Source organism: Papio anubis, chromosome 4, assembly GCF_008728515.1.
Source record: "Papio anubis isolate 15944 chromosome 4, Panubis1.0, whole genome shotgun sequence".
Lineage (NCBI taxonomy): Eukaryota > Metazoa > Chordata > Mammalia > Primates > Cercopithecidae > Papio > Papio anubis.
In genome coordinates, this window is record NC_044979.1 from 46,856,018 (window position 1) to 46,882,616 (window position 26,599).

The window sequence follows — 26,599 nt, forward strand, 5'->3', positions numbered from 1 at the left end:
AGTAGTTTTGATTAAGTAAAGCTGAGTTATTAAATCTTTTTGGAGTTTTGTTTGTTTAATAAAATAGTTTGTTTCTCAAGTTTTTTTGTTTTTTTGTTTTTTTTCTAAGCATGTTTCATTAAAGAAGACTACTGCCTGGGTGCAGTGGCTCAAACCTGTAATCCTAGCACTTTGGGAGGCCACCTGATGTCAGGAGTTCAAGACCAGCCTGACTAACATGGTGAAACCCTGTCTCTACTAAAAATGCAAAAATTAGCTGGGCATGGTGGTGCACACCTGTAATCCCAGCTACTCCGGAAGCCGAGGCAGGAGAATCACCTGAACCAGGGAGGTGTAGTTGCAATGAGCTGAGATCGCACCACTGCACTCTATACTGGGCAACAAGAGTGAAACTCCTTCTCGGGAGAAAAAAAAAAGGAAAGAAAACTACCAGAGAACAATTTCAAACCAAAGACCTATTTGAAACCTGCTAAATCAAGATTCTAACTTCTTTCATTCCTATTAGCCCAGGAAGGGTATGGAGAAAGTTACCTTGAACTCTTGGGACCAGACTTGACTACTGAGTGGGTGCCCCAGGCAAATGATGGCTTCTCCTTTATCTCAGTATTCTAGAAATATTTACTGAATATTTCTCTAGAGAAGAAGAGGAAGTTACCTTATAGCATTCCAGTGGAGTGCTAAGGTTTTGAATTAATACATGGAATAGAATCCTTGCTCAGCCACATACCATCTCTGTGACCTTGAGTAAAATTATTTACTGTTTCTCAGTTTTCTCATCTGTAAAATGGTCATGATAATAGTACCTATTTCCTAAAGGCATAGTGAGGATAAAATGGGATAATTTATGTAAAGTCCTTGGCAGAGTACCTGTCAAATGGTAAATTCCCCAAAATATATTACCTGATAATAGGTTAAAGTATAATTCTTTTGTCCCAAGATGAACTCTTGCACATTTCCTTTTCACTGATTTTAAATTTGAAGTAGTCCAGGCCTGGTAGCTCACGCCTGTAATCCCAGCACTTTGGAAGGCCAAGGCGGGAGACTCATCTCAGGTCAGGAGCTGGAAACCAGCCTGGCCAACATAGTGAAACCCCACCTCTACTAAAAAAAAAAAAAAAAAAAATTAGCCAAGTGTGGTGGCACACAGCTGTAGTTCCAGCTATTCAGGAAGCTGAGACAGGAGAATCACTTGAACCCGGGAGGCAGATGTTGCAGTGAGTCGAGATTGTGCCACTGTACTCTAGCCTGGGTGAAAGAGTGAGACTCTGTCCCCCCAGCCAAAAAAAAAAAAAAAAAAATTAAAATGATAAATTTGAAATAATAATGAATTTTATTTTACTGTGAAGAGAGCTTACAGTCATTTTCCTTGAATTATAGTAAATGATAATTGGATAAGATTAATTTATCTCTGCACCCTCGGTTGTAGCTATCATTCCCAGCCTCTGGTTTGGAATAATATCGCATGTGAACTTTAGCTTCAATTGAGGATACTTACAGCAATTTTTATTCTCTTCATGCATGCCTTATTGGCCATCTGTTTTCGGGGGAGAAATATAGGTAATAAAAGTGAAAATGGCCCCATAGAAATATGTATTGGCTGCCCTTTCTCATATGAGAAGTCAGAAATAGGCATAATATAAGTAAAAAGTGAGACAAGCCAGGTAGTTGATTCTGTTAAACATATCTATCTAGACTTAGATCACCAAAGAGAATAAGTGTTCCAAAACAGCCATAAATTCAAATTCATATGCTTCCTTAGAGATCTGTTTATGGTTCTCATATCTCCTCTTATATGTATTTGAATGACAGAACCATTATTTAAGGCAAGGATCGGGTGATAACATGTTCTGAGCCTTTTATTAATGTCCTGTTCTCCGTTTCTCTGCTTGTTCCCTAGACTGAAGCTACACTGACCAAAGCTACAGCATTTTACATTCTGTAGATGTTGGTTGTGTGCTCATTGCCTGAGGCAGCCAACTATTTAATTCTGTCATTGGTACCAGGATATTGAAATTCAGTTAAAATTTGAAGCCCACAGTAGCTGGTAGATTAATTTTTTGTGGATTTATATTTGTTTTATTTTGTTGAACATAAATAGTGTCACTCATTACCTTGGATCTAAATGGCATCCATGGCTAGGTGCAATGACTCACGCCTGTAATCCCAGCACACTGGAAGGCCAAGGCAGGCAGATCGCCTGAGGCCAGGAGTTCGAGACTAGCCTGGCTAACATGGTGAAATGCTGTCTCTACTAAAAATACAGAAATTAGTCAGGCATGGTGGCATGCACCTGTAATCCCAGATACTCAGGAGACTGAGGTGTGAGAATCTCTTGAATCCAGGAGGCAGAAGTTGCAGTGAGCTGAGATCGCACCACTGTCCTCCAGTCTGGGTGACAGAGCAAGACTCTGTCTCAAAATAATATAAATAAATAAATAAATAAATAAATAAATAAATAAATGGCATCCATAAGTATTTATTGCTAGAATTCATGGCTGATCAACAGCATTATTTATGTTTTCATTAAATCTAGGTGGCACTGTATTTTCTTTTTGGTTATATAGATGAGAGGTTTCTGTGTTGCCCAGGCTGGTCTCGAACACCTAGCCTCTCCTCCTTATGCACAAGGACAACAGGCCTGAGCCACCGCAGCTCCTGGTGGCACTGTATTTTCAAATGCAAGTTCAGTGGGGGTAGTTTGAGATCTTCTGTTCATTTGTAGACCAAAGAAAATTTAAGTTTCATTTTTGAAATCTCTGCTTGTATTATAGATTAGAGACTTATAAGACCATAAAATATGAAGCCTTCTAATAGATAGTTAGCACTCAGAATGTCCTTAATGCTAATTAAGTAATGTGACATAAAACATGAAAAAGAAATCTTAGTTACAAACACATGAAACATGTCGTATTTTTCTCTTTTAGTGCATTTATTTCTGCTTTTTGGAATAATGATATTACTGATATAAAATTGTACTCAAGTCTTTCAAAAGTTAATGTCTGTTTGTATATAGGTGCTTTCTGCCTTTGCACTTGCTGTTTTGCCAGTTTCATCAGAAGTGAAGCAAGTATTTGTTGTCTTCGGAGCTCTCCTAATTTATATAAAAGCAATGTTGATGTTAAATGAACAACCTAATGTTTAGCTTACCTGTTGTGATGAAGAGTAGTTACAGAGGGATAAATCTTTAACTCTTAAATAATTTTCAAATTGTTAAACGGTTTTTCTCTTGTAGTGAGAGATTTTTCTTGAGGCTGAATAGAAACGGGCTTCCCAAAGCCCCTGATAAACCGGAACGACATTGCTCCCTCTTTGTGGTGAGTGGATCTTGTTTCATTCATAAGGCAGATTCATCCAATTATGATTCATACTATTTAGGAGAAATAAATTACTGTGAGAGAACACAGTGAATTTGCTTTTAAACTTTATATAAATAACACACAGATTACATTAGTGCCCAGAATTCTGAATATCACCTTCCAGGATTACTTTAATTCCGTTAGTGTATTACTGCTTCTGTTATACTATTACCAAAGTATAACAATGATTGCCGGGCACGGTGCCTCACGCCTATAATCTCAATACTTTGGGAGGCCGAGGCAGGTGGATTATCTGAGGTCAGGAGTTCAATATCAGCCTGGCCAACATGGTGAAACCCCATCTCTACTAAAAAATACAAAAATTAGCCAGGAGTGGCGGCGGGCACCTATAATCCCAGTTACTCAGGAGGCTGAAGCAGGAGAATCACTTGAACCTGGGAGGCAGAGGTTGCAGTGAGCCAATGTCGCACCACTGCACTTCAACCTGGGCAACAAGAGCGAAACTCCATCTCCAAAAACAAAAAACAAAACCAGTGATCACGCTCGGCAAGACACCTGGTATTTAATATGTGCTTAATAAATGTTTAAAGAATGAATGAGTGAGAGATTGAATCAATAATGCTTTCTTCTTTAAAGTATTACTTGGTATCAATTGACCTAAGGTTGATTGTAATGATATTTTTAGAACAGGATTTAAATCACGTACTTCTGCTACAAACATTCCATTAAGAATGTCTGTGTTCATCTCTGTCTTTCTTCTTTTATTTGTGAAAATAAAATGCTCTTCCCTTTAAGTGCAGCTCATGTCTTCCAAAATAACCAAACTTTGTTTGTTTGTAGGATTTGGGTAGCAGTGAGCTAAGAAAGGACATCTATATCACCGTGCACATTATCCGAATCGGTAGGTATAGCACTTGTCAGTGCAGTAGGGGCAAGGAACAGAGAGGAGAAATGCCGAGAGGTTTCTATGTTGTGATTTATTTGCTGTCTGAATTAGAAAGATATCAAAGCCAGATTTGAATCCAGGAATCACAGAAGTTGTGAATTGTCCCCTGACCTTCCCAACCCCACGTATGACCTCCTCACCTACCATAAACAGATTCTGGTCTCTTTTAATATAAGTAATTAAGAAGTTTGTTGTGTTTCATTTCGTTCTGCTAGCCTTCCTAAACATATTTGATTCAAAAATGTTGTGTTTGTCAGTTAAAATTCTAAATTCTGTTAGCATAAAATGAATTTTTCAGAGCTGAGTTTCCTATAAGTTAATGAAGGCTTTATAGAAATTGGCTCTACATAAATTTTCCAAAGTGCAGAATGCTTCAGAGCGTTATTCCAGAAGGTGCTTCAAAAAACAGGCTGTGAAATAGTGAATACTGAATGTTTTTTTAACTTGTATAATGTCATCAGCTTATTAAAAGGTCTGAGAAGTCCTAAAGGGAAAAATAAATATGCCTGTCTAACTTTGTTGACCCTAGTTTTCCTCAAATTTGATTTGACTATGAATGAAAACAGTTATATAATGTAGCACTTATTAACATCTTGCAGAACCCACTTTGATGTTCTGTGATGAACTTGCTCAATGAAACCAGAATGTGTTCCCTCATTTTTACACATAAAATACCTCTAAAAGCAGGCATTTTATGGCAGAGGAGCGAGGTAAAATGAGGAATGGTGTAACCTACACAGTTTTTCCATTAAGTCTAACCAGTCATTATTGGGAATTTGTTCCCACTTCTTCACTAACTGTACTCCGTTACTAGCCTAGGAATACTTCTGTGAGATAGTAATATCTTGCCATGCAGTCCTGCAAGGTGATTTATTTTTATAGGCTTTGGTTTTATGTATACGATAACTATGTTGTGCATTGAGTGAGACTATAAAAAACATGCTTTCATTCCAGCATAGATTTTCTATATGTTTTTTCTCATAAAAATCTACTCTGAAAACCTGTTTTCATTTTATGCTATTTTTGTATTTGAAGAACAGTAGAAATAAAAAACAGATACTTTTTTTGTTTTGTTTTTTTCTTTTTATAAATGAGTCTATGAAAAAAAATTGGAAAGAATCTTTGAAAAGGTTGGAAAAGTTAGAACCCATGCTGCTGTTTTCTTATGAGATAAAGCCTGTCTGTTCTCAGGATGGCAGAGGTAGTTTGTTATTTAATCTGTGTTTGTTTAAATTCAAATGTAATACCAATGGTTAAAGTAAAATATGGTTTTATGTATCTTCGTGTAAACATTGCTAAAATTTTAATATAATATCTGACAGCAGTAAGAGAAAAAGTAAACCACTTTTGTTTTCAGAGATTTCTCAAAGATATCTAGGGGTTTGGGGTGGTAAAAAAAAAAAAACATGCAGCAAAGTTAGTATGTGCCCTTCTGGCCCATGGACTTCACTCACTGTGTTATTGCCAAGGAAGCTGCCTCAGTAGTACTGCCCATCACAGGGCAGCCTTTCAAATGCTTGGTGTTTGATTTGTAATTGCACTTTTTATTAACATTGTTATGATCATTAAGTCATTAAAATGAATGTTGAATCAGAAATTACCTCTCTATCCTTGTCCTCAGTTTTGGGCAAATGAATACTTCTCTAGGATTACTGCAAAAAACTTTTACCAGTTCAACATTTTGAGACCGAAGGAGAAGTGAGATTAAGGTAAAATACACTACGATAGGTTAAGATTTAGTCTGCCAGCTCCCTTGATGGAGTGAAATTGGTGGCAGATTGTTGTCTATCAGAGTGTTAGAAATGCAAAATGCTTGTTCCTCAGTGCCACAAAGAAATAGCACTCAACCGTAAATTTAATTTTCTCAGTAAGGCAATTTTTACTTTCTGCAGAAAGGGTGCCTCTCACAGATGGAACAATGGTGAGAGCACACCTGGACAGGGGAGGGAAAGGAATTCTTATTTCTAACTCAGGTAGCCCCTACTGCTGTGGTGTTCCCCTATTTGCTAGGACTATTTGGTTGGACTGCACAGTCTAAGCTAGTTCCAATTGACTATGTTGAAAAGAGCAGGAGTACAAGCCAGAGTGTTGGGGTGAGTACTTTGGCAGGAAGGATGGTTAGGAACAGGTAACTAAAGGTGGCTTAGGTCAGAGCAGGTAATCAGGGGTGACTCAGGTCAAAGCAGGTGACTGGGATGAGTCAGGACAGAGCAGGTGACCAGGGGAACAGATGTGAACTACTGATCAGAACTGGCAGGTAAGTTGTTTACTGAAAATAGAGGCAAGGCGGTAAAGAGAACCAGAAAGTTAAACTTTAAAATGGAGAATCAAAGAATGAGAGAGCTGAACATACTGGCATACTGATTATTTGAAGAGAAACTTGGGGTTCACTATATTTAACAAGGGACACATACTTCTTACAGAATGTCTTTTGTACCTATTTAGTAGGAAAAGGGCATGTTGGCCCTCACTGGCTGCAGAAAGCAGGAGCAATATCACCTCACTTCTGGGAATTTAAGTCCAGCTCTTTAGATAGATGGAGAGGAAAAAAAAAAGAGAAATTAATAGTTTTCTATCTTCCTGCCCATGTCAGGAAGTTCCTTCAACCTCTATGCCTCCCTTTTGACGTTTGGCTGATTGCTCAGTATTTTTCCCTTCCCCTACTCCTGCTACCTTCCTTCCTACTTAGAGAATGTGCCTAGAAATCTGATAAGCTTTCCCAAAGCCCGGTCAGAACTGTGAATTCTTATTAACTCTAGGGTTGGTGCCACTGATCGGGCACCAAATCATCTTTTCGGTATAGTAATTAGAATGGTGTCTAAAGCCGTGGCTTAACCTTAAACTTGCATGTTTGAAGACATGAGTCGGGTGGAGGTTTGGCAGATAAGCTTCCCAGTGGTCACAAGTGACAGAATCCTCATTGGAGAGTCTTAAGTAACCAGTTAGAACTCTGTCTCTGTGAGAGCTACACTTCTCCCATCAACCTTATTCCCTTATTTTGCCATTCCGTCTCTCCCCTACAATGTTTTTCTTAGTGCAGCTTTAGATGAAGGGGTTGTTTAAAAACAAACAAAAAAAGGATTGAAATGTGTGCATGCCCTTGTGTAAACTGTAGGAGCTAGCAGAGTCATTAGGAATAATCTTGTTCACAGTTTCTAAGTTTCTTTTTTACTAAGGAGCTAAATAACTTTGAAGCGCTCCACTCAGAAATCTTATCCCTTTGTCATCTTGCATTTACAAGGAAATGGTTAAGAAAAAAGCATGTTTTGGCTGGGTGTGGTGGCTCATGCCTGTAATACCAGCACTTTGGGAGGCTGATGTGGGTGGATCACTTGAGGTCAGGAGTTCAAGACCAGTCTGACCAATATGGTGAAACTCTGTCTCTACTAAAAATACAAAAATTAGTCAGGCATGGTGGCGCATGCCTGTAATCCCAGCTACTCAGGAGGCTGAGGCAGGAGAATTTCATGAACCCAGGAGATGGAGGTTGCAGTGAGCCAAGATCGCACCACTGCACTCCAACCTGGGTGACAAAGCATGACTCCATCTCAAATTAAAAAAAAAAAAAAAGCATGTTTTAAACCATGATATTGATAAAGACTGGCATACATATTAATATTTCATCCTAATACATTCTGTAATATTCAAAATAGAGATAAATTGACACCTTTTTTTTTCATTTAAAAAAGTGACCAAAGTTTTAAATTTGTTTAAATCAGTTGTGTAAGTAAAAGTAGGATTGGTTGATAATTAAATTCAAGTATGACATAAAGTGTTCAATTTTCAGGCAGCATTTATATTAAAATTATGTAGAGTGAAATCTGGCCACACATATGGCGTCAGGTCATGAAAACCTGATATTTTGAATTCTTACATTTTGCACATCTGAAAAGCAACTAGCTTATTTTGGCCATTTTTTAGTTTTGATTCTAACTGATAAAGTAAGAGGTTTTCAGGCTGTGTTTCCCTGAAAGTGACATCTTGCAGAGGTAGTTTTCCTTTACTACTGTCAAATGAAAGCTAAATTGGATATTGTCATCCCATTTTTTTCCTACTTAACATTGGATTTTGGAATTGCTGGAGATATCTTGATGTGCTATAGGAGAATTTTGCTCAGATAGAAACAATTTAGGGCTCTGTTGAAAAGCATCTAGGGACAAATTTGCAGATTTTTAAAGTCATTTTTTCCCACATTAACTTGTTATATTTCAACTTCAGTGTACTTTTTGCTTTTTGTCTTCAAAATAATCCACCGATAATTAAATACCAACAATAAATTAAAACAATATATTGATAACATTTTTAAACATGTAACAATTTAAACAAGTTAAAACGTTACAACAGTTAAAACCATTTTGGTGATAACTGAGTTCTGAACAGCCTGAGAGCTGAGTCAGGAGCATGCGCATTTGATCACCTGTGCTCACTTGCCATACTTCAGACAACCTCAAACTACTCTAGTCACAGGTGAAATTTTTGAAATAGTTTTTTTGAATATGTAATTTGTTTAAAAATAGAAAATGGAAGAGTCACCGTTACTGCCTTCAGTGACATGAACTTCCTGGGATGCCTTCACGAATCTCAGGGGCCAGGGGATGGTTCCCAAACATGGGATCTGTTCTCATCTTTGTGTTTTATAGATGGCAACTGATGCCCAGAATTTCAGCTGCTTACCCAAAGTCACACAGCTAGGTGATTGGAGAGGAGAATCCAGAACTGAAGTAATATCTTCTGTTATGCCCAACCTGGGTGCTCTTTATTGCCCAGTTACATTTCATATGGCCTATCTTATAGCTGTATGTTTCTCTAGCTCAGATGCATCTAATCAAATGGTTCCATGGGTAATGCTTGCTCTTTAATTGAACAGGTCGAATGGGAGCAGGAGAAAAAAAGAATGCCTGTAGTGTCCAGTACCGACGACCCTTTGGCTGTGCAGTTCTCAGCATCGCTGACCTGCTAACAGGAGAGACAAAGGATGACCTCATTCTGAAAGTGTACATGTAAGAAACATGCACATGGTGGAGGCTGGGGTGGGTACAGGGGTGCATGTGGGTCCTACTTGGGCAAATGCTACTTTATGTGGGTAGAGAAGAACAATGGATGGTTTATGAGCCATTCCTCAAAAACCGAGTAATCTGTAGATTTGTTGCAAGTGAGCCCACAAGCCACAATTTGCCAGTCAGGAGAATTACTGAATCAAGAACCAATGAGTACAGACAGTTTACCAGTTAGGTAGACCATCTACTATGTGGGATACCACCTTTGAATTTATAAACCTAGCACGTCTTTACCTTCAGACAGTCAGTGTGTTCTTGGAAAATGAAAGTGCTTTTTGAAGTAAATTAATTAGAATTGGGAAAGGGAAGCCCAGATGACTTCCATCCTACTCTAGGTGTTAGTTTGCTGGGCCTGCCATAACAAAAGTACCACAAACCACGGGGCTTAACCCATTTATGCCTGAGGTTGCAATTTTTAAAAATTTTTGCAATCATACCTTGGCGATGACCTTGAGCAGTAGGATATAAATAACTCCACATGCTTAGCATTCTAATAATGGAATACTAGGCATAAATATATTTTTTTTGTTTTTTTTGAGACCAAGTCTTGTTCTGTTGCCCGGGCTGGAGTACAGTGGTATGATCTCAGCTCACTGCAAGCTCCACCTCCTGGGTTCATGCCATTCTCCTGCCCCAGCCTCCCGAGTAGCTGGAACTACGGGTGCTCGCCACCACGCCTGGCTAATTTTTTGTATTTTTAGTAGAGACAAGGTTTCACCATGCTGGCCAGGATAGTCTCCATCACCTCGTGATCCGCCCGCCTCAGCCTTCCAAAGTGCTGGGATTACAGGCGTGAGCTACCGCGCCTGGCCTATAAATAGATTTTAAACAGTAGAAATGTGTTGTCTTACAGTTCCCAGATCAAGGTATTAGTGTAGTTGGCTCCTTCTGAGGGCTGTGAGGGCTAATCTGCTCTGAGCCTCTCTTCCTGCCTCTGGTGCTTTGCTGGCAGTCCTTGGGGGTCCATGGCTTGTAGACGCATCACTCTGATCTCTGCCTTCATCTTCACATGGTGTTGATGGCTTTCTCTGGGTCCAATCCCCCACCCCACCCCTTCCCCCGCTTTTTTTCTTTTTTTTTTTTTTGAGTCAGAGTCTCACTCTGTCACTCAGGCTGGAGTGTAGTGGAGCAATCTCGGCTCACTGCAACCTCTGCCTCCCAGGTTCAAGAGATTCTCCTGCCTCAGCCTCCTGAGTAGCTGGGATTACAGGCGCATGCCACCATGCCCAACTACAAATTTCTCCTTTTTATAAAGATACAGTCATATTAGAGTGTGGTTCACCCTGATAACCTTCTTATATGAGTACCTCAGTAAAGATCCTCTTTCAAATAAGGTCATATTCTGAGGTACTGGGGGTTAGGACTTCAACATTACCTTTGTTGGGGGATACAGTTTAACCCATGGTTCTCTACTAAGAAAGTCACTTGATATATTCCAAATCCTAAGTTAAGTGATTGTTTTAAATGCACATGGGTTTGGCCCACACCACCGTGCCACCTCCCCACAGGCTTGGACATTAAGACCTGATATACAGCAACATCTTCAGAGCAGACTCAATAGGGTTTCCACACTCCTGGTTTGAGGGACCACATCCTTGACTACCTCCATGAGTGAACTGGCTTTCGTATTCCGTTCTGGAGGTTGTGTTAATATACCTGATGTGTGCCAGTAGATTTTTCAAAGGTGATGGTAACACATGTGGCCCACTGCCTGTGGGACATACACTTAAAATTGCCTTTTTGACCTCTGCTGCAGGGTTTCATGGATTTTTCTACTCTCCATCCAATGGAACCTATGTAACACATTTAGTAATTCATTGACAAAGATTTATCTGTAGTCTATGGTTTAGGACCGGAAACTCTCTTCATCCCTCTTAAAAAGTAAAATGCCTGTGATGTTGACGTTAAACTTGAAAACTTTTGGTGAAATTAGTGGGTGGTAAAAGTTGCTACTCTTTTTATCATGTAGCAACCCTCAATTTCAGTGGTTAAGCTTAAATCCGTGATGCCCTTCTTTCCGTACTCAACTGGTGGTCATAAAACGTAATTTATTTGAAATACTAATGACTGTTAATAACCACCCTTTACTGTGTGCACAGTATGTGTGAGGAACTGTATTAAGCACTTAGCATGTGTCATATCCTTTTGTCCTCACAACAAACCCATGAAGCAGACAGATGCTCCTAGCTCAGTTTTACACATAGGGGAACGAGAGTTAAATAACTTGCCCCATATTGCCTAGCTAATAAGGAAAGGAAGCAGATTTGAGGTCAGGACTGTCTTGCGCAAGCACCTGAGCTCTCCAGTTAATAGTTTGTATTTTTCCAGGTGTTATTTCACACCATAGTCTACTAAGGTGATGATGCTGCTGTTATGTGGCTTTTGGAGCAAACTGAAATTCCTCACAAACACACTCTCATCATTTCTTAAAGTAGTCTTTCCAGGTGTGAGTAGCAAGTATTGTATTTATCCTGCCACTGGGAAAACAGAGGGACGGACAGTCCCATCCTCACCCTTGATTATGCAGCCAGCGGAACAAGACCCATGCATTCCAGCCCTGCCAATGGGAGACAGTCACACTCGTGAAGACAAATTGTTCTGCTGTTTGTGTGTGTGTGTGTGTTTTTTTTATTGTCTGCTTTTCCATAAGCATCAAATAAGGTTTTAGGTAATTTTTAATAGAAGATAAATTCCTGAAAAATGCCCATTCAGCAAATGATGATGCTGTTTCAAGACTAATACTAACCAGTCAAAACAGTCACTGTAGATTAGGAAGAAACTATGAATTTAGTCAAACATGGGAAAGTGCCTGTTAGAAACACTTTGGGAGAAATTTCTATTTGTTAAGATGACTGAACTCCCAGCCCCTCTGGGACTCAAATAAAGAACAGTAGCAAATGCCTGCCTGAGCCTGGAAGATATTTTAGTCACGTACTTCAGAAGCCTTTTTTTTTTTTTTTTTTTTTTTTTTTTTGAGTTTTGAGTTTTGTGGGTTAAAAGCATGAATTCTGGAATCACTTAACTATCTAATAGGAAGCAAGCCATCTTTCTTTCTTCCCCACTGGGCTGAAATAAGAAAACTGGAGGCAGAATGTGCTAAATGGCAATTTGGTGTCTTACAACTGGACAGGTGGGATGGTTTCATTCCATCTTAATTTTCCAGCCCTCTAAGATTCGGTGCTCATTTTGGTATACCACTGTTAACTGGCTCAAAAATCACCTCCATCATGTTCATCCTGCAAAATCCTGTGGCGATAAAATAGATAAATATGAAAGCAAATAATTGTGAATTATCTGCCTCAGACTTGATCACTAGGAAACAGAACCTGTACTGTGGGAGATTTTGATTGATAGTGTACAGAATCTTGATGTTCAGGCCTCTTGGGAGGACGCATTCATGGCTAACAAAGTAGTGAATTTTCACATATGTTCAGATGAAGGAAGTTTTCCCTAGCCAATCTGGGAAAGTAGTGGCAGTAAGGATGGATAGCAGAACCACATGCTTACAAATCATTATGAGTTACCAGGCAGAGGGACATCCATCCATCCAGCCAGCCAGCCAACCAGCCATCCATCCATTCATACCACTGACAGTTTTTAAGCATCCACAGCATTCAAAGTACTAAAGGAAACTCTGATATCAACCAGTCCTAGATCCAGTCCTCAAGAACCTTAACAGTCTCCCAGGTGAACTACACCATGTAAACAAAGATAACATGACCTAATGAGTGATAAAAGCTAAGAGAAAGAGTTACCGATTGCTGTGAAAAGAAGGAGAGATGCCCCTTGTGGAAGATCTGAAAGAGTAATTTTATTATTCTTTGGTAAATCCTGCCAGTCTTTTGCCAATACAAGCTGTGTTAATGTCAATTTCATTTTGCTTAATTTGCTGCATTTTGATGCTGGGCAAACCTGGTAATATTACAGTAAGCAGAGACTTGCTACTGAGAACTAATTTACTGAGCATTTATTATATGCCAGGAATTACCCTAAGCCCATGTTTATTTAAAGTTCTAGTATATTATCCGTGTTTCATAGATGGGGAAATTAAGACAAGAGTAAATAAACTCACCTAAAGAACATAGCTTGGTTAATAGTGAGAATTTGAATCTGGGGAGTTGAACTCAGTTGGGGCTGCCTTCCCCTGTATGCATTGTTCTCTGAGATTTCTGTCTGTTTTGGGGCCACTTGTAATCTGTGAGTTGTTAATCCCAGCTGCTTCTGTCAGGAGGTAGGTGCTCAGGCATTACCAGATATGGGCATTCTTTCTCATCCTGGGACAACCATGCTAAAACTGACAGTCAGTTGCAGCAGGTTGATGGGGACTCCAAGGAAGTACATTATAGTGGTTATAATGAAAAGGGCAGGTGTACTATGAGGGTCACTGCTTGATTGCATGCATCATTAAAGCTTAACAGAGTGTTAATGTTTTCATAGGTGTAACACAGAGAGTGAGTGGTACCAAATCCATGAGAACATCATCAAAAAGCTGAATGCACGTTATAACTTGACTGGCTCCAATGCAGGTGAGTGTATGGGCTGGCTGACTTTCCCTACACTTTTCATTCCAAGCCCTTTTTTTTTATTTATCTGTGTGGGAAGGAAATTATCAGCCCTTTGTTTTTCTCTCTGTTCACTCCCTAACTTTAAAAATGCTCAATGAACATTCTGGTACATCTTCCTATGCTATGATAGGCTTGTACTTATAACTCCCTATAAAAAATGTATTCCATTCTTGTTGAAAAGAAAAAGATAATCTAAATTTGCTCTTTGGTACCATGTCTTCATACCTCTAAGTCGTTACTGAAAGCTGAAAATCGGCCTGGCACGGTGGCTCATGCCTGTAATCCCAGCACTTTGGGAGGCCGAGATGAGTAGATCACCTGAGGTCAGGAGTTCAAGAGCAGCCTTGCCAACATAGTGAAACCCCGTCTCTACTAAAAATACAAAATATTAGCCGGGCATGGTGGCAGATGCCTGTAATTCCAGCTACTCGGGAGGTAGAGGAAGGAGAATTGCTTGAACCGGGAGGCGGATGTTGCAGTGAGCCGATATCACGTCACTGCACTCTAGCCTGTGTGACAGAGTAAGACTCTGTCTCAAAAAAAAAAAAAAAAAAAAAAAGCTAAAAATTGCATGACAAATATGATGCTTGGATTTGTGACTATTCTGTGGAAATAAGTTTGATAAATAGCAATTTTCAGTGAGGTCCAATAAAAACATGCTTTACGACTGGGCGCGGTGGTTCACGCCTATAATCCCAGCACTTTGGGAGACCGAGGCAGGCAGATCATGAGGTCAGGAGATCAAGACCATCCTGGCTAACACAGTGAAACCTCGTCTCTACTAAAAAAAAATACAAAAAATTAGCCGGGCATGGTGGTAGGTGCTTGTAGTCCCAGCTACTCGGGAGGCTGAGGCAGGAGAATGGCATGAACCCTGAAGGCGGAGCTTGCAGTGAGCCAAGGTTGCGCCACTGAATTCCAGCCTGGATGACAGAGCAAGACACCGTCTCAAAAAAAAAGCAAAAAACAAACAACACCACCAAAAAAAAAAACGTGCTTCGGTGCCTATGGCTGGCTTTGAGCTTCGACATTATTGACAAACATACAGGTTCACACATTGAAGTTGGCTAAAAAGGAAAGTGATGCTGACTGCAGTGGCATGTGAAGAAAAATGTGTGTGTGCTTGTTCAGAGAGGAACTGAAATATTATATACCACTATAAGTCATATGAGGTACACAGTATTGTACTAGTAACATATAGTATATACTATATTATATAGCATATATAGATTGCATAGCATATATAATGACATCTTTAGGTTTGGTCAGTGACAAAAACTTGGTGAATATTGTTTGTTCTTATCCACCGTTCAGACCCACATTGAAGCAAAACAAAGTATGCAGTCATGTGCTTTGATTGACATAAAGAAACTTCAAATTAAATAAGCTGTTTCTTGAACTGAATGCGTTGTTTTTTAAGACTGATTTTTAAAAGCACCTTGAATATAGATATTTTTGTTGGAGTCCAAATCACCTGGCAATTAGGAGAACTGGAATTTAAATTCAAACCACTTTTTTTTTTTCAGACTCTTGCACATCTTGCTAGACCAAACTGACCTGCAAAGAGAAAATCACTGTAGACAAAGCTTTGTCGTTCAGTTCAGTGAGAGCCATAAGTACCTCCAACTCATACATGTGGCAATGCTTCAGACTGTAATAAGTGGTGAGGTCAGTTTTCTCCTCCTTCTCCCAAGAGTTGGAGAGATAACTTGAGTTTTATTTGATGCAGATGGCCCTTTGCTTTGGACAAAGTCCTGCATCTACCACTAAACAAACAAGACACTTGGAGTACTTAATATTGAGGGCAGAGTCTCTAAAAGACTCACAGGAGACAGGAGAAATGAAGTACAACATGGAACTACTATGTATGCTTGTCTTCTCTTTTCCCACAAAACAATTATAATTCTCGGCCGGGTGCAGTGGCTCATGTCTATAATCACAGCACTTTGGGAGGCCAAGGTGAGTGGATTGCAAGGTCAGGAGATTGAGATGATCCTGGCCAGCATGGTGAAACCCCCGTCTCTACTAAAAATACAGAAAATTAGCTGGGTGTGATGGCGCGTGCCTGTAATCCCAGCTACTCCGGAGACTGAGGCAGGAGAACCACTTGAACCAGGGAGTCGGAGGTTGCAGCGAGCCAAGATCGCACCACTGTACTCCAGCCTGGCGACACAGAGAGACACCATCTAAAATAAATATATATATATGTGTGTGTGTATATATATACACATATATATGTGTGTGTATATATATACTTCTCCTGATTGTCTATGGATAAAATGGTTTAATTTCAATACCCCCTCAGTAAGATGGTAGAGCTGCTGTTTTTTAGAGAACATATCTTGTGGAATTCATTGGTAGACTTTCAGCCAAATGCAGTTCTACTCTAAACCTTTTGGTGTTTCTTGATACCAGTAACCATCATTTTGTCATTAAATTTACCCTAGACCTGTGCTGTCTAATTCAGGAGGCAGCAGCCATATGTTGCTATTGACAGTTAGATATGAACCTAGTATACCACTAGAATTGAGATATGCTGTAATTGTAAAGAACATACCAGATTTTGAAGACTTGGCCCAATAAGAAGAATGTAAAATATCCCGTCAATAATTTTCATATTGATTGCATGTTGAAATGATAACATTTTGGATATATTGAGATAAATAAAATATGCTATTAATTTTTTTCTTTTTTTCTTTTTTGACATAGTTACTAGGGAAAGTTAAATTTCATTCATGATTCACATTATACTTCTGAGTCAGTGCTACTCCAGACTCTGTTTAAAGGCTAGCATTTTTTTAATTTCTATGGATCACAAACAAATCCATTATGCCCTGCTCCTTTCTTTTTGCCTATTAACTGTGAATAGAAGAGTTGGTAACCGTTGTGTATCTTGTTCTTTCTCCCTATGAGTCCTGTTAATTTGCTTGCATTTGCCCTCTATATGAATAAACAAATCCCAAACTAATCCTGACCTTCTGACTTGTAGTCCCTGAGCTTCCTACCATCATAGATGTGGTCTTGACCCACCACGATATGTTGAACTGTTGGCTACATGTCTTTCCCAACTCCTTTTCATCTCCCAGCCCTTTCCCACTTCACATATGCCTCATGCAGAACAACATTCATCTGTTATTAGGTTGTTTGAATATATCATTGTCCAAACCCTGAGGTGATACCCAATTGCCTCTTGAATCTTGGTGAAGTTCTCAATGATAGGCTTTGATTTATATCTCTAGATAGACCCTAACATAAGTGATCCTGTATCCTTAAGACCTGTGTTAGAGGTCAGGATTCCAGTTAAACCAAACCACAAATTTCCTTCTGCTTATAGACAGGAGTCATCTCTTAGAGAGTATAGTGTAGTATTGAGCTGTTTCTCTGCAAGCAGGATATCCTAGGCTTGAATCCTCTAAGGGATATCGGGAAGATTAAAAGAAAAAAATGTATGCAAAGCACTTACCATAGGACTTCATACATGGTAACGTGTTTAGTGTTAGCTATTATTGTTTACCCACTTTAAAGCCACTATCTGGAATATTCTATCCTTACCTCTTAAGTTGTCTGTTTTCATTGTTTCAAAATGGATCCTGATTTAATCTCCTTAATGAAGACTTTTAGAATAACACAATTGGATTATTGATATGTTGGATCATTGAACCAACCCCTTCTACACTTTGTTTCCTTCATCTCCTCTCTGCTGATTTGATTGCTAATATCTCTTCCTGGTTTCTTTTAACTTAATTGTTGGCCTTCTGATTAACTTCAGGAAGGAAGGGAAGCACATTCTGTTTCCTTGGCCAGGTCCTCCGATGCTTAGATGTGTCCACATGTTCCATGTGCTTTGTCAACTTTACTAGCTCCTTATTCTTACTGGAATCCTGAGTGAAACCCTACCAGAAAGTGAGATCCAAACCACCCTTTCCCATGAGTCATACCTTTTCTATTTACAGCCTTTGTACTGAAATGAAAAGCTACGTGTTGTAGCCTTTGCAAAGAATGAAAGAAACCATTGTACCATAAAGCCTTGTAAAAAGGGTTCCCCTTCCTTTGGCAAGATCCATTCCCATTTTGCAGCCTACCGTGATGCTCAGATTCCTAGGCAACCAAATGTATGCTCTTTATACCTGGCTTCTGCTAGAAAGCCCTGTCTGCTCTCCTGTCCTTGTGACCTCAGCCCTTCTCTGCCCTTCTCTCTTAACCTTGAGGCCCAGCCAGGCCCACACAGCCTGCATCTATCTGCCTTCTATTTCTCTGGTCTCTCTCTCTGATCCTTTCTAGCCTCTCTCAAGCTGAGGCAAACCCAGCCCTAAGCCTCTTCACTCTAAAATTCTGCTCTAGAGAGTGGAAGCTCAGGAAGAAGCCTAAAAACTATTTTAAAGAAAAGCAAAACTTATACTCCTTCCCACCAAAGCTTCCGCTCTTCAGTCTAGGTAGATCATTGTTCTGTATCCCCTTGATCTATACCCTTGGTTGAGGAATGGAAGTTCTGTGGCCAGCAGATAGGGATTCCAGAGCTGTTCAGCTTCATTATTGAACAGGAGGCACATTAATGGCTTACTTCAAGATAGTGGGAGAAGCAAGAGCACAAGAAATTGAAGAGGGAAATTAGGGTGCCTAATGTTTAAGCTGTCACAGCAGTTAGATAATGTTGACTTCCGCTGTTTTCTTTCTGGGCCACAGAATTGTGGATTAAATGGAAGCCGTGCACTCAAATGTTTTCAAAAGAATTGAGTTCACTCTAAAAAGTACTGTTTTTCCCCACTTTCTCCTGCTATTCCTCAGTCATTGGCACTAAAAAAAAAAGAGAAAAAAACACAGCTTTGAAATTGGTTTTGGAAACAAATTCTGCCAGCTAATTTCCAGGCCCTTTATGCTTCATTGATGTCCTCCTAGCTATTGGAGTTGTAATCTTGTCTGGTTAATAAAGGGATTCATCTAGTTAACTGGGTTTTTTTCCCCTCTAACCTAAGACTTATGTTGCAAAGGTACATTAACCACTATCTTAGTTGAGTTTAGAAACTGGGAGAAAATTGCAAGTGATCCGTTTAACTTTTTAAGATTTTTTTAAAAAATTGGATTACTGTATCTCCATGGTTAGATTTAGTTAGGTTGAGTAGTTTGAAATCTCCAAAGTTGTGCTATTTTATGAATTTTAAATCCAAAGGCAATGTTGTGAGAATTTGAAATTCTAAAAATATTCATTAATGTGAACCTGGTTTAGGTTTGTTGAGCAAATGGTTATTATAAATGTCACCTCTGATAGACAGCAGTTGAATTATAAGAATGTGAAATTGGACTGAGCCAATATGATTTACTGAGACAAATTAAGTTCTACGTATTGAAACAGTGTGTAAAAATTATTGACAATGGTTCAGTATGTCCTAAGAGAAACTTCAAAGTCTTTTCATATTATCTATGTATTTCTGAAATATTTTCTATAGTTTGCACATATAGCTTACAATTAGAAGAAATCCTATTTGCTATTCAGGTAAGTTTCTAGAGTCTTTATTTTATCTTAGATGAGTGTACATGGTTGTATTCCTGCCAGCTATACTTTTTAACCCCCACAGAAAGTTGAAAGGAATTACCTAGATAAGGAGACCACAATATATAGCGAGAGCAGTTTAACTCTATTCAGGAAATATATGGTGTTCTTTATTTGGCTGAGGTGAAAGGAGGCTTTTTGAGAGTGTTAGGTTGCATTTTTGGGTCCACACTTACCAATGTAGTCATTTTATTCAGTGTTACCAAGTTGGTATAATTCGTAAGAATTTGATCAGTGCACCTGATTTTTGAACATTGAATTTGCTTTCTAGTATCATTAAAACAAAAGTAGTACTTATTGGCACCACCTATTGGTTAGACATTTAATATGTGACCTTTTTGCTGACTTTTGGAATTTACTAATTATTTTACCATGATCTCTCTTTAAAGTTTTTTTTTCAACTAATTTTATTTATAGAAAAATAGTACAAAGAATTCATAATTTCCCAAAGGTTAAAATTTTACTACATTTCATTTGCATAATCTCCCTCCGTTTATATATATATGTGTGTGCATATAGTCATATAACTCAACATTAATGAATTTGATATAATTCTTAAGGATTATATCAGAGCCTTGATTGTATATGTTTGTGTGTGTATATATGTACATATACATGTATATATGCATGTATACAGACATATGTACATATGTACACATATACACATCTATACATATCATATATATATACATTTCTTTTCCTGAACTGCCTGAGAACAAATTGAAGACATGATGCCTCTCTACCCATGCTTACTTCAGAACATAGCAACAGAACCACAGTACAATTATCTAAATCAGAATGTTAACATTGATATAATACTATTATCTAATCTGCAAACCTTATTCAGATTTTGACAATTTTCTCCATGTCTTTTATAACAAAAGAAAATCCTAGCCAGGTTTGGTGACTCCCACCTGTAATCCCAGTACTTTGGGAGGCCAAGGTCCGTGGATCACTTGAGGTCAGGAGTTCCAGACCAGCCTGACCAACCTGGTGAAAACCCATCTCTACTAAAAATACAAAAATTAGCTGGGTGTGGTGGCATGTGCCTGTAATCCCAGCTACTTGGGAGACTGAGGCAGGAGAATCCCTTGAACCTGGGAAACAGAGGTTACAGTGAGCCACGATCATGCCACTGTGCTCCAGCCTGGCTGACAGAGCAAGACTCCATCTAAAAATTTAAAAAAAAAAAAAGAGAAAGAAAGGAAATCCAGGCTATTTTGCATGTAGTTGTCATATCTCTTGTTTCCGTCGATCTAAATCATGCTAATGACAGCAAAGAAAAAATATAGTTTAAAATATGTTACTACATTACACTGTAAGATATTTTTTAAAGTTCATCCAGTATTTAAAAAAAAAACTAAATCCAAATGATGTTAATGGAAGTAGTGATTAGAGCTTAATTTCATTTTCTAAATGAGCTATGTATGGTTAATTTAGGTAAAATTGCTAACAATACTGTTTGCAAGATTTGCTGCATAGGAAAAATATGGAAGTATTTCAATAAATTAAAATAATCAGATATTAAACTACAATCATAGATACTATTGTAGAGGAGGAAAAATATTTCCTCGTGTATCCTAGGTTCATGGATTAAGCCCGCACAACAAAAGACAGAATAACAAAAGAAAAGTATACACATTTGTTTAAGTTCTATGTGACATGAGAGCCTTCATTAGGAAATGAACACCTGAAGAAACAGTTTAATCTTAGTTTTTTTAATAGTAGGTCTGATGAAGAACAGGGAGTTGTAGAGAAATATGAGGGAGACAAAAAGATACTATCTAATGGCAATAAACTGGGAGAAACTTAGGAAAGCCTGTTTATTCAGATTCTTCTCCGCAACACTTTGTTTTCAGAGATAAGGATGTACTTTTCATCCAATATAGGGAGGGCACCTCTTATGACCTGCTCGGGGGAGAATGGCAGGGAAGGTCCCAGAGACCTTCCTGCACATGGTATCTCTCAAAATAGTATGCCAAGGTACCATGTTTTAGGGTAATGTGTCCTGAACCCCATCACTATGCTCTATATACATTTTTGAAATGGTTTTCAGCCCATGGATTCCTTTGTATTGGTATTGTGGAAATAAAATACAAATAGGTAATAATAGTTACAGTAAAAACAAACAAAGCCTGTTTAAAAAGCTAGACATAATCCTCAGTATATACTTTTGGAATGTTGATACACTAAATCAGAATAAGCAGGAGAATGGCGTAAACCTGGGAGGCGGAGCTTGCAGTGAGCCGAGATCGCGCCACTGCACTCCAGCCTGGGCGACAGAGCGAGACTCTGTCTCAAAAAAAAAAAAAAAAAAGAATGGAAACTTTAAAGTGACAAATTCTCCTTAGTTAAAAAGGAAATGTTGAAATCCCTTTGAATGGTCTCATCACTCCTGCCAAATGTGGACAAGCCCCTCTCCAGCTTTCATTGCTGGTCAGCAAATTTATTTTGTGGTTAAGACTCAATTAAAGTAAGTAATTTCACATGTCTTTAATGCTCTTTCATTTGACATTCTGTGACATTATGTATTGCTTCGATCTTATGTTCTCTATAACTCTTAGCCATGAGCTAATCACTTATTTAGAGAAAACATAAAAGCCTTTTCCAAAACGTTGAAATTTAGAACTAGCAGATCTGCGAACCAGCAGTTATAATCAGAAGATTATTTGTTCATGCTTATCATACTTTTTACATGTTAGAAGGTAGTCATCCCAAGGGATAGTGTTACCCACTTCAAAGATCTCAGGAAGATGATCTTCAGACGGTGAGCCTATGGTCAGACCCTTTGAGTTGTCTTGAGTGATGTCAAAATTATATTCTTTAAGAGTTAACTTAGTTTAAAGAAGCAGTCAACAATAAGCGTATTCACAAATTGAACAATACTGGCTAAAACTCAGAAACCAAGGTATGACTATTACGAAATAAAAAGTGTTTTCTTTCCTTCCTTCCTTCCTTCTTTCTCTCTTTTTTTTTTTTTTTTTTTTTTGACGGAGTCTCACTCTGTCACCAGGCTGGAGTGCAGTGGCGCAATCCCGGCTCACTGCAACCTCTGCCTCCCGGGTTCAAGTGATTCCTCTGCCTCAGCCTCCTGAATAGCTGGGACTACAGGCGCACGCCACCATGCCCGGCTAATTTATTATTATTATTGTTTTTTGTATTTTAGTAGAGATGGGGTTTTACCATATTGGCCAGGATAGTCTCAATCTCCTGACCTCAAGATCTGCCCACCTCGGCCTCCCAAAGTCCTGGGATTACAGGCATGAGCCACTGTGCCCGGCCCTCTTTTTTCTTTCTTTTCATTTTAAATTGGCTTTGAAATTGTATCTAAAAGAGGAGATACATACCAAATTTAAGCAGTAGCAACATTAATAGCATAAGTATCTAGTGCTGCAAGATGACAGTGTTAAAGGACAGCTGTAATTTGGGTACTTTGGTCCTACTGGGTAGAGGCTTTACGTAGAAGCTAGGCCCCTTTCATCATGTAATTAACACATTGTTAAGCAGACCTCTGGTAGTGTTCACAGCTCCCATTTTCCCATCTGCATCTTGATTTCTCCATCTAACCTGGCTCATTTGTACACACCAGTCTCTTCCTAATATTCTGGCTTTTGTTCCAGAATATCCAGTAGTATTGTCTCTGGATAATAACTCATTATCCAGTAGTATTGTCTCACTTGATACCTCACACTTTCTAGAAATTTGACTTTCTTTCTTTCCTCTGCTTTGGAAACTCTCAGAGCCTGTCTCTGACCTCCCAGTGTAAATGCCTCATCTTAATCAGTCAGAATTTTTTTTTTTTTTTTTTTTTTTTTTGAGACGGAGTCTTGCTTTGTCGCCCAAGCTAGAGTGCAGTGGCGCGATCCTGGCTCACTGCAAGCTCCGCCTCCCGGGTTCACGCCATTCTCCTGCCCCAGCCTCCCGAGTAGCTGGGACTACAGGCGCCCGCCACCTCGCCCGGCTCATTTTTTGTATTTTTAGTAGAGACAGGGTTTCACCGTGGTCTCGATCTCCTGACCTTGTGATTCGCCCGCCTCAGCCTCCCAAAGTGCTGGGATTACAGGCGTGAGCCACCACGCCCGGCCAATCAGTCAGAATTTTACTGCTTGGTGTAGCTAGGATGTGCCTCTGAAAAGTTTTCACTGGCTTTGAGTTGAACTCCAAATAGGATATATAGCTTCTAATGTATTTACTTAAAAATTCAATTATCTTATCTTACAGATATAACACATGACATTCTAATGCATAAAGCAAAGCTTAGATGATTAATTTTGTAAATTAAGCACATAGGAAGGAATAGTTGTAAAAATTTGTGCTTTGATAATATTGAGGCCCTAGGTATTTCAAAAATGAACAGGTTTTACTGAAAGTGATTTTTGAGAGAATCTAGCGATATCATCTTTAGGAAGTTTTGCTAATACCTCATGCTGTTAGTAATTTTGTAGTACAAGTTTAGAAATTCCACCAATTGTGTTTTGCTCTTAGCCCCCACCTCCCAAACACATACAAAGTATGCAAGTACTGTCACGAAACAGTGTTTTGAGAGTTCACTACAGAATGGCAGTGTGAAGAGCTGCACCATCCTGTTCCAATAGAACAACCATTATTGATGAAAATCATATTTTCTTTTAGATTTTAAATTAAATTATTTTTCTTATTTGTTTTTAAAAATGAAATGGGGACTCACTATATTGGCCAGGTTGGTCTTGAACTGGCCTTAAGCAATCCTCCCACCTTGGCCTCCCAAAGGATTATAGGTATGAGCCAATGTGCCTGGTCAAAAATCGTATTTTAAAACAGTACTGATGTCTAGAAATCTTCCTAAGTGTAGACAACAAATAAAGAGTAACTACCAACTCCTGATAAGAATCAAGAGAGTTGGTGAAACTTATGTCACATCTCATTTTCTCCTTCCTGCCTGCACCAGCTCAGCATGATGAAAATTCCACTCCATACACATGTAGCCAAGAAGATGAGATTCCCTCTCCCTTCACCTTCCAGGCAAGGTATATGGTATCTCACCAGGAGAGGGTAGGCTACTAGCATTTCACATTTCTTCTGGTCCCAGTTCCATAGCCTAAAAAAAGTAAATGTGTAACCTACTCCATATTGTCACTTCCACACCTGTGATGCATGGAATCCCTGTGAAAAAAACAACACCCACTAAAGATGAATTGTGATAAAATGATAACAATTAGCAATCAATGAGGCAGAGTAAGCAAATGCAACAAATGAGAATCATGATCTTTTGAAATTTTAGATAATAAACTATCAGGAAAAGAAGTAGCAAAAGAGATTCCTAATGAAAAAGAAAACATCATGAAAAAAATGAAATGAGATTTTTAAACCCGTACATCAAAAGAATATTGAGTATGTATATTCCAGCATTACTCAAGGCACTGGTATACGGTTTTTGACAATGAAAAATCTTTGCCTTCTTTGTGTGTAAATTCTAGTGGTTAAAGAGAAGTAAATAGAACTTGTAAAATTCTTTTTAAAAATGTTATTAAAATAAGAACTCAGTGGACTACTTAAATAGCAAACAAGCATAGTTGAAAAATGAATTAGTAAAGTTATAACTTAAAATATTAGCCTGAATGCTACCCAAGGGGTAAATGCAATGGAATAACCTGAATAAACATTTAAGAGCAGTAAAGGGTTGAATGAAAAGACCAGCATACATCTAGGAGGAATTCCAGAAGGAACAAATAAAGTACGTGGATAAGCTGCAATATTTGAAAAGGTTGAGAATTTGTAGAGCTTAAAGGTGCAGATGAAGGAAGAAAATGTTATAAGTAGGATAAATAAAATTAAAGTTATATCTAGATAAATTAAGTAACTTTTGCAGAGGATAAAATACCCAGATAAAAGAAGCAAAAGTTATAAGCAGGATAAATAAAATTAAAGTCATATCTAGATAAATTATGGTGAAACTGCAGAACACCAAAGACAAAATCAGAAACCAGAGAGAAAATACTGATTACCTAAAAAGAAATAATAGTCTTAGCAGCAGTTACAGAGGTCAGAATATTATGGGATAATATGTTAAAACTGCTGGGAGCAAGTGGCCAACTTTGAATTCTTTACTTGCCGAACTGTTACAGTCATTGCTTGGCATCCATGGGAAACTGGTTCCAGGATCTCTGAGGATACCAAAATTTGCAAATGCTGAAGTCCCTTACATAAAATGGCATATACTATTTACATATATCCTATGCACATCCTCTCATATACTTTAAATTATCTCTAGCTTATGTATAATACCTAATACAATGTAAATGGTATCTAAATGATTGTTATACTGTATTTTTTTTGTGGTTACTGTTGTTATATTGTTATTTTTTATTGATTTGATTTTTCCAAATATTTTTGACACCCAGATGGTTGAATCCATAGATGCAGAGCCCCACCGAACAAAAGGCCTGCCATATTTAAAAGGGGGAGTAAAATAAAATTTCAGATAAAGACTTGGAGATTTTACATTCACATCCACTGAAACAACTAGTCAGAGTTCATCATCAGGAGTAAAGAACTGAACTCAGGCTGGGCGCAGTGGATCACGCCTGTAATCCCAGCACTTTGGGAGGCTGAGGCGGGTGAATCACGAGGTCAGGAGATCGAGACCATCCTGGCTAACATGGTGAAACCTCGTCTCTACTGAAAATATAAAAATTAGCCAGGTGTGGTGGTGCGTGCCTGTAGTCCCAGCTACTTGGGAAGCTGAGGCAGGAGAATTGCTTGAACCTGGGTGGCAGAGATTGCAGTGAGCCAAGATCGTGCCACTGCGCTCCAGCCTGGGAGACAGAATGAGACTCCATCTCAAAAAAAAAAAAAAAAGAACTGAACCCAGAAGGAAAGAAATGTAAGAAGCAAGTGTGTGCAAAGAGAACAGTAAATGTCAGGATAAATCTAGTTAAGCATTGACTGCAAACAGCAACAATTTAAAAACGTATCATCATCAGAGTTTAAAAGATCGAAGTTCCCGGATTTGTTCCAGAAGAGAGTAGAGCTATTGATTAAATTTAGTCTTTAAGTCAATTACTTATGTTAAACGTTTAAAGAATAGAAATAGTATGTATAATTTCCAGAACTATGGAGCCATGAATAAGGGAATAAGAAAACTCAATCCATTTAGAGGGCAGAAATGAAAAAGAAGGGGGAAAAAA

General features: G+C 38.6%; 1 protein-coding gene across 1 annotated transcript in view; it reads left to right on the forward strand.

Moving 5' to 3' along the window:
- The window catches only part of DOCK4 (dedicator of cytokinesis 4), a 472,974-nt gene that overhangs the window by 249,596 nt on the left and 196,779 nt on the right, over positions 1-26,599 (forward strand). The window contains exons 9-12 of the mRNA XM_031665939.1: positions 3,233-3,314; positions 4,158-4,218; positions 9,131-9,263; positions 13,758-13,846. Of these exons, the coding sequence (XP_031521799.1) occupies positions 3,233-3,314; positions 4,158-4,218; positions 9,131-9,263; positions 13,758-13,846 (365 nt within the window). The remainder of the gene's footprint in view (positions 1-3,232; positions 3,315-4,157; positions 4,219-9,130; positions 9,264-13,757; positions 13,847-26,599) is intronic.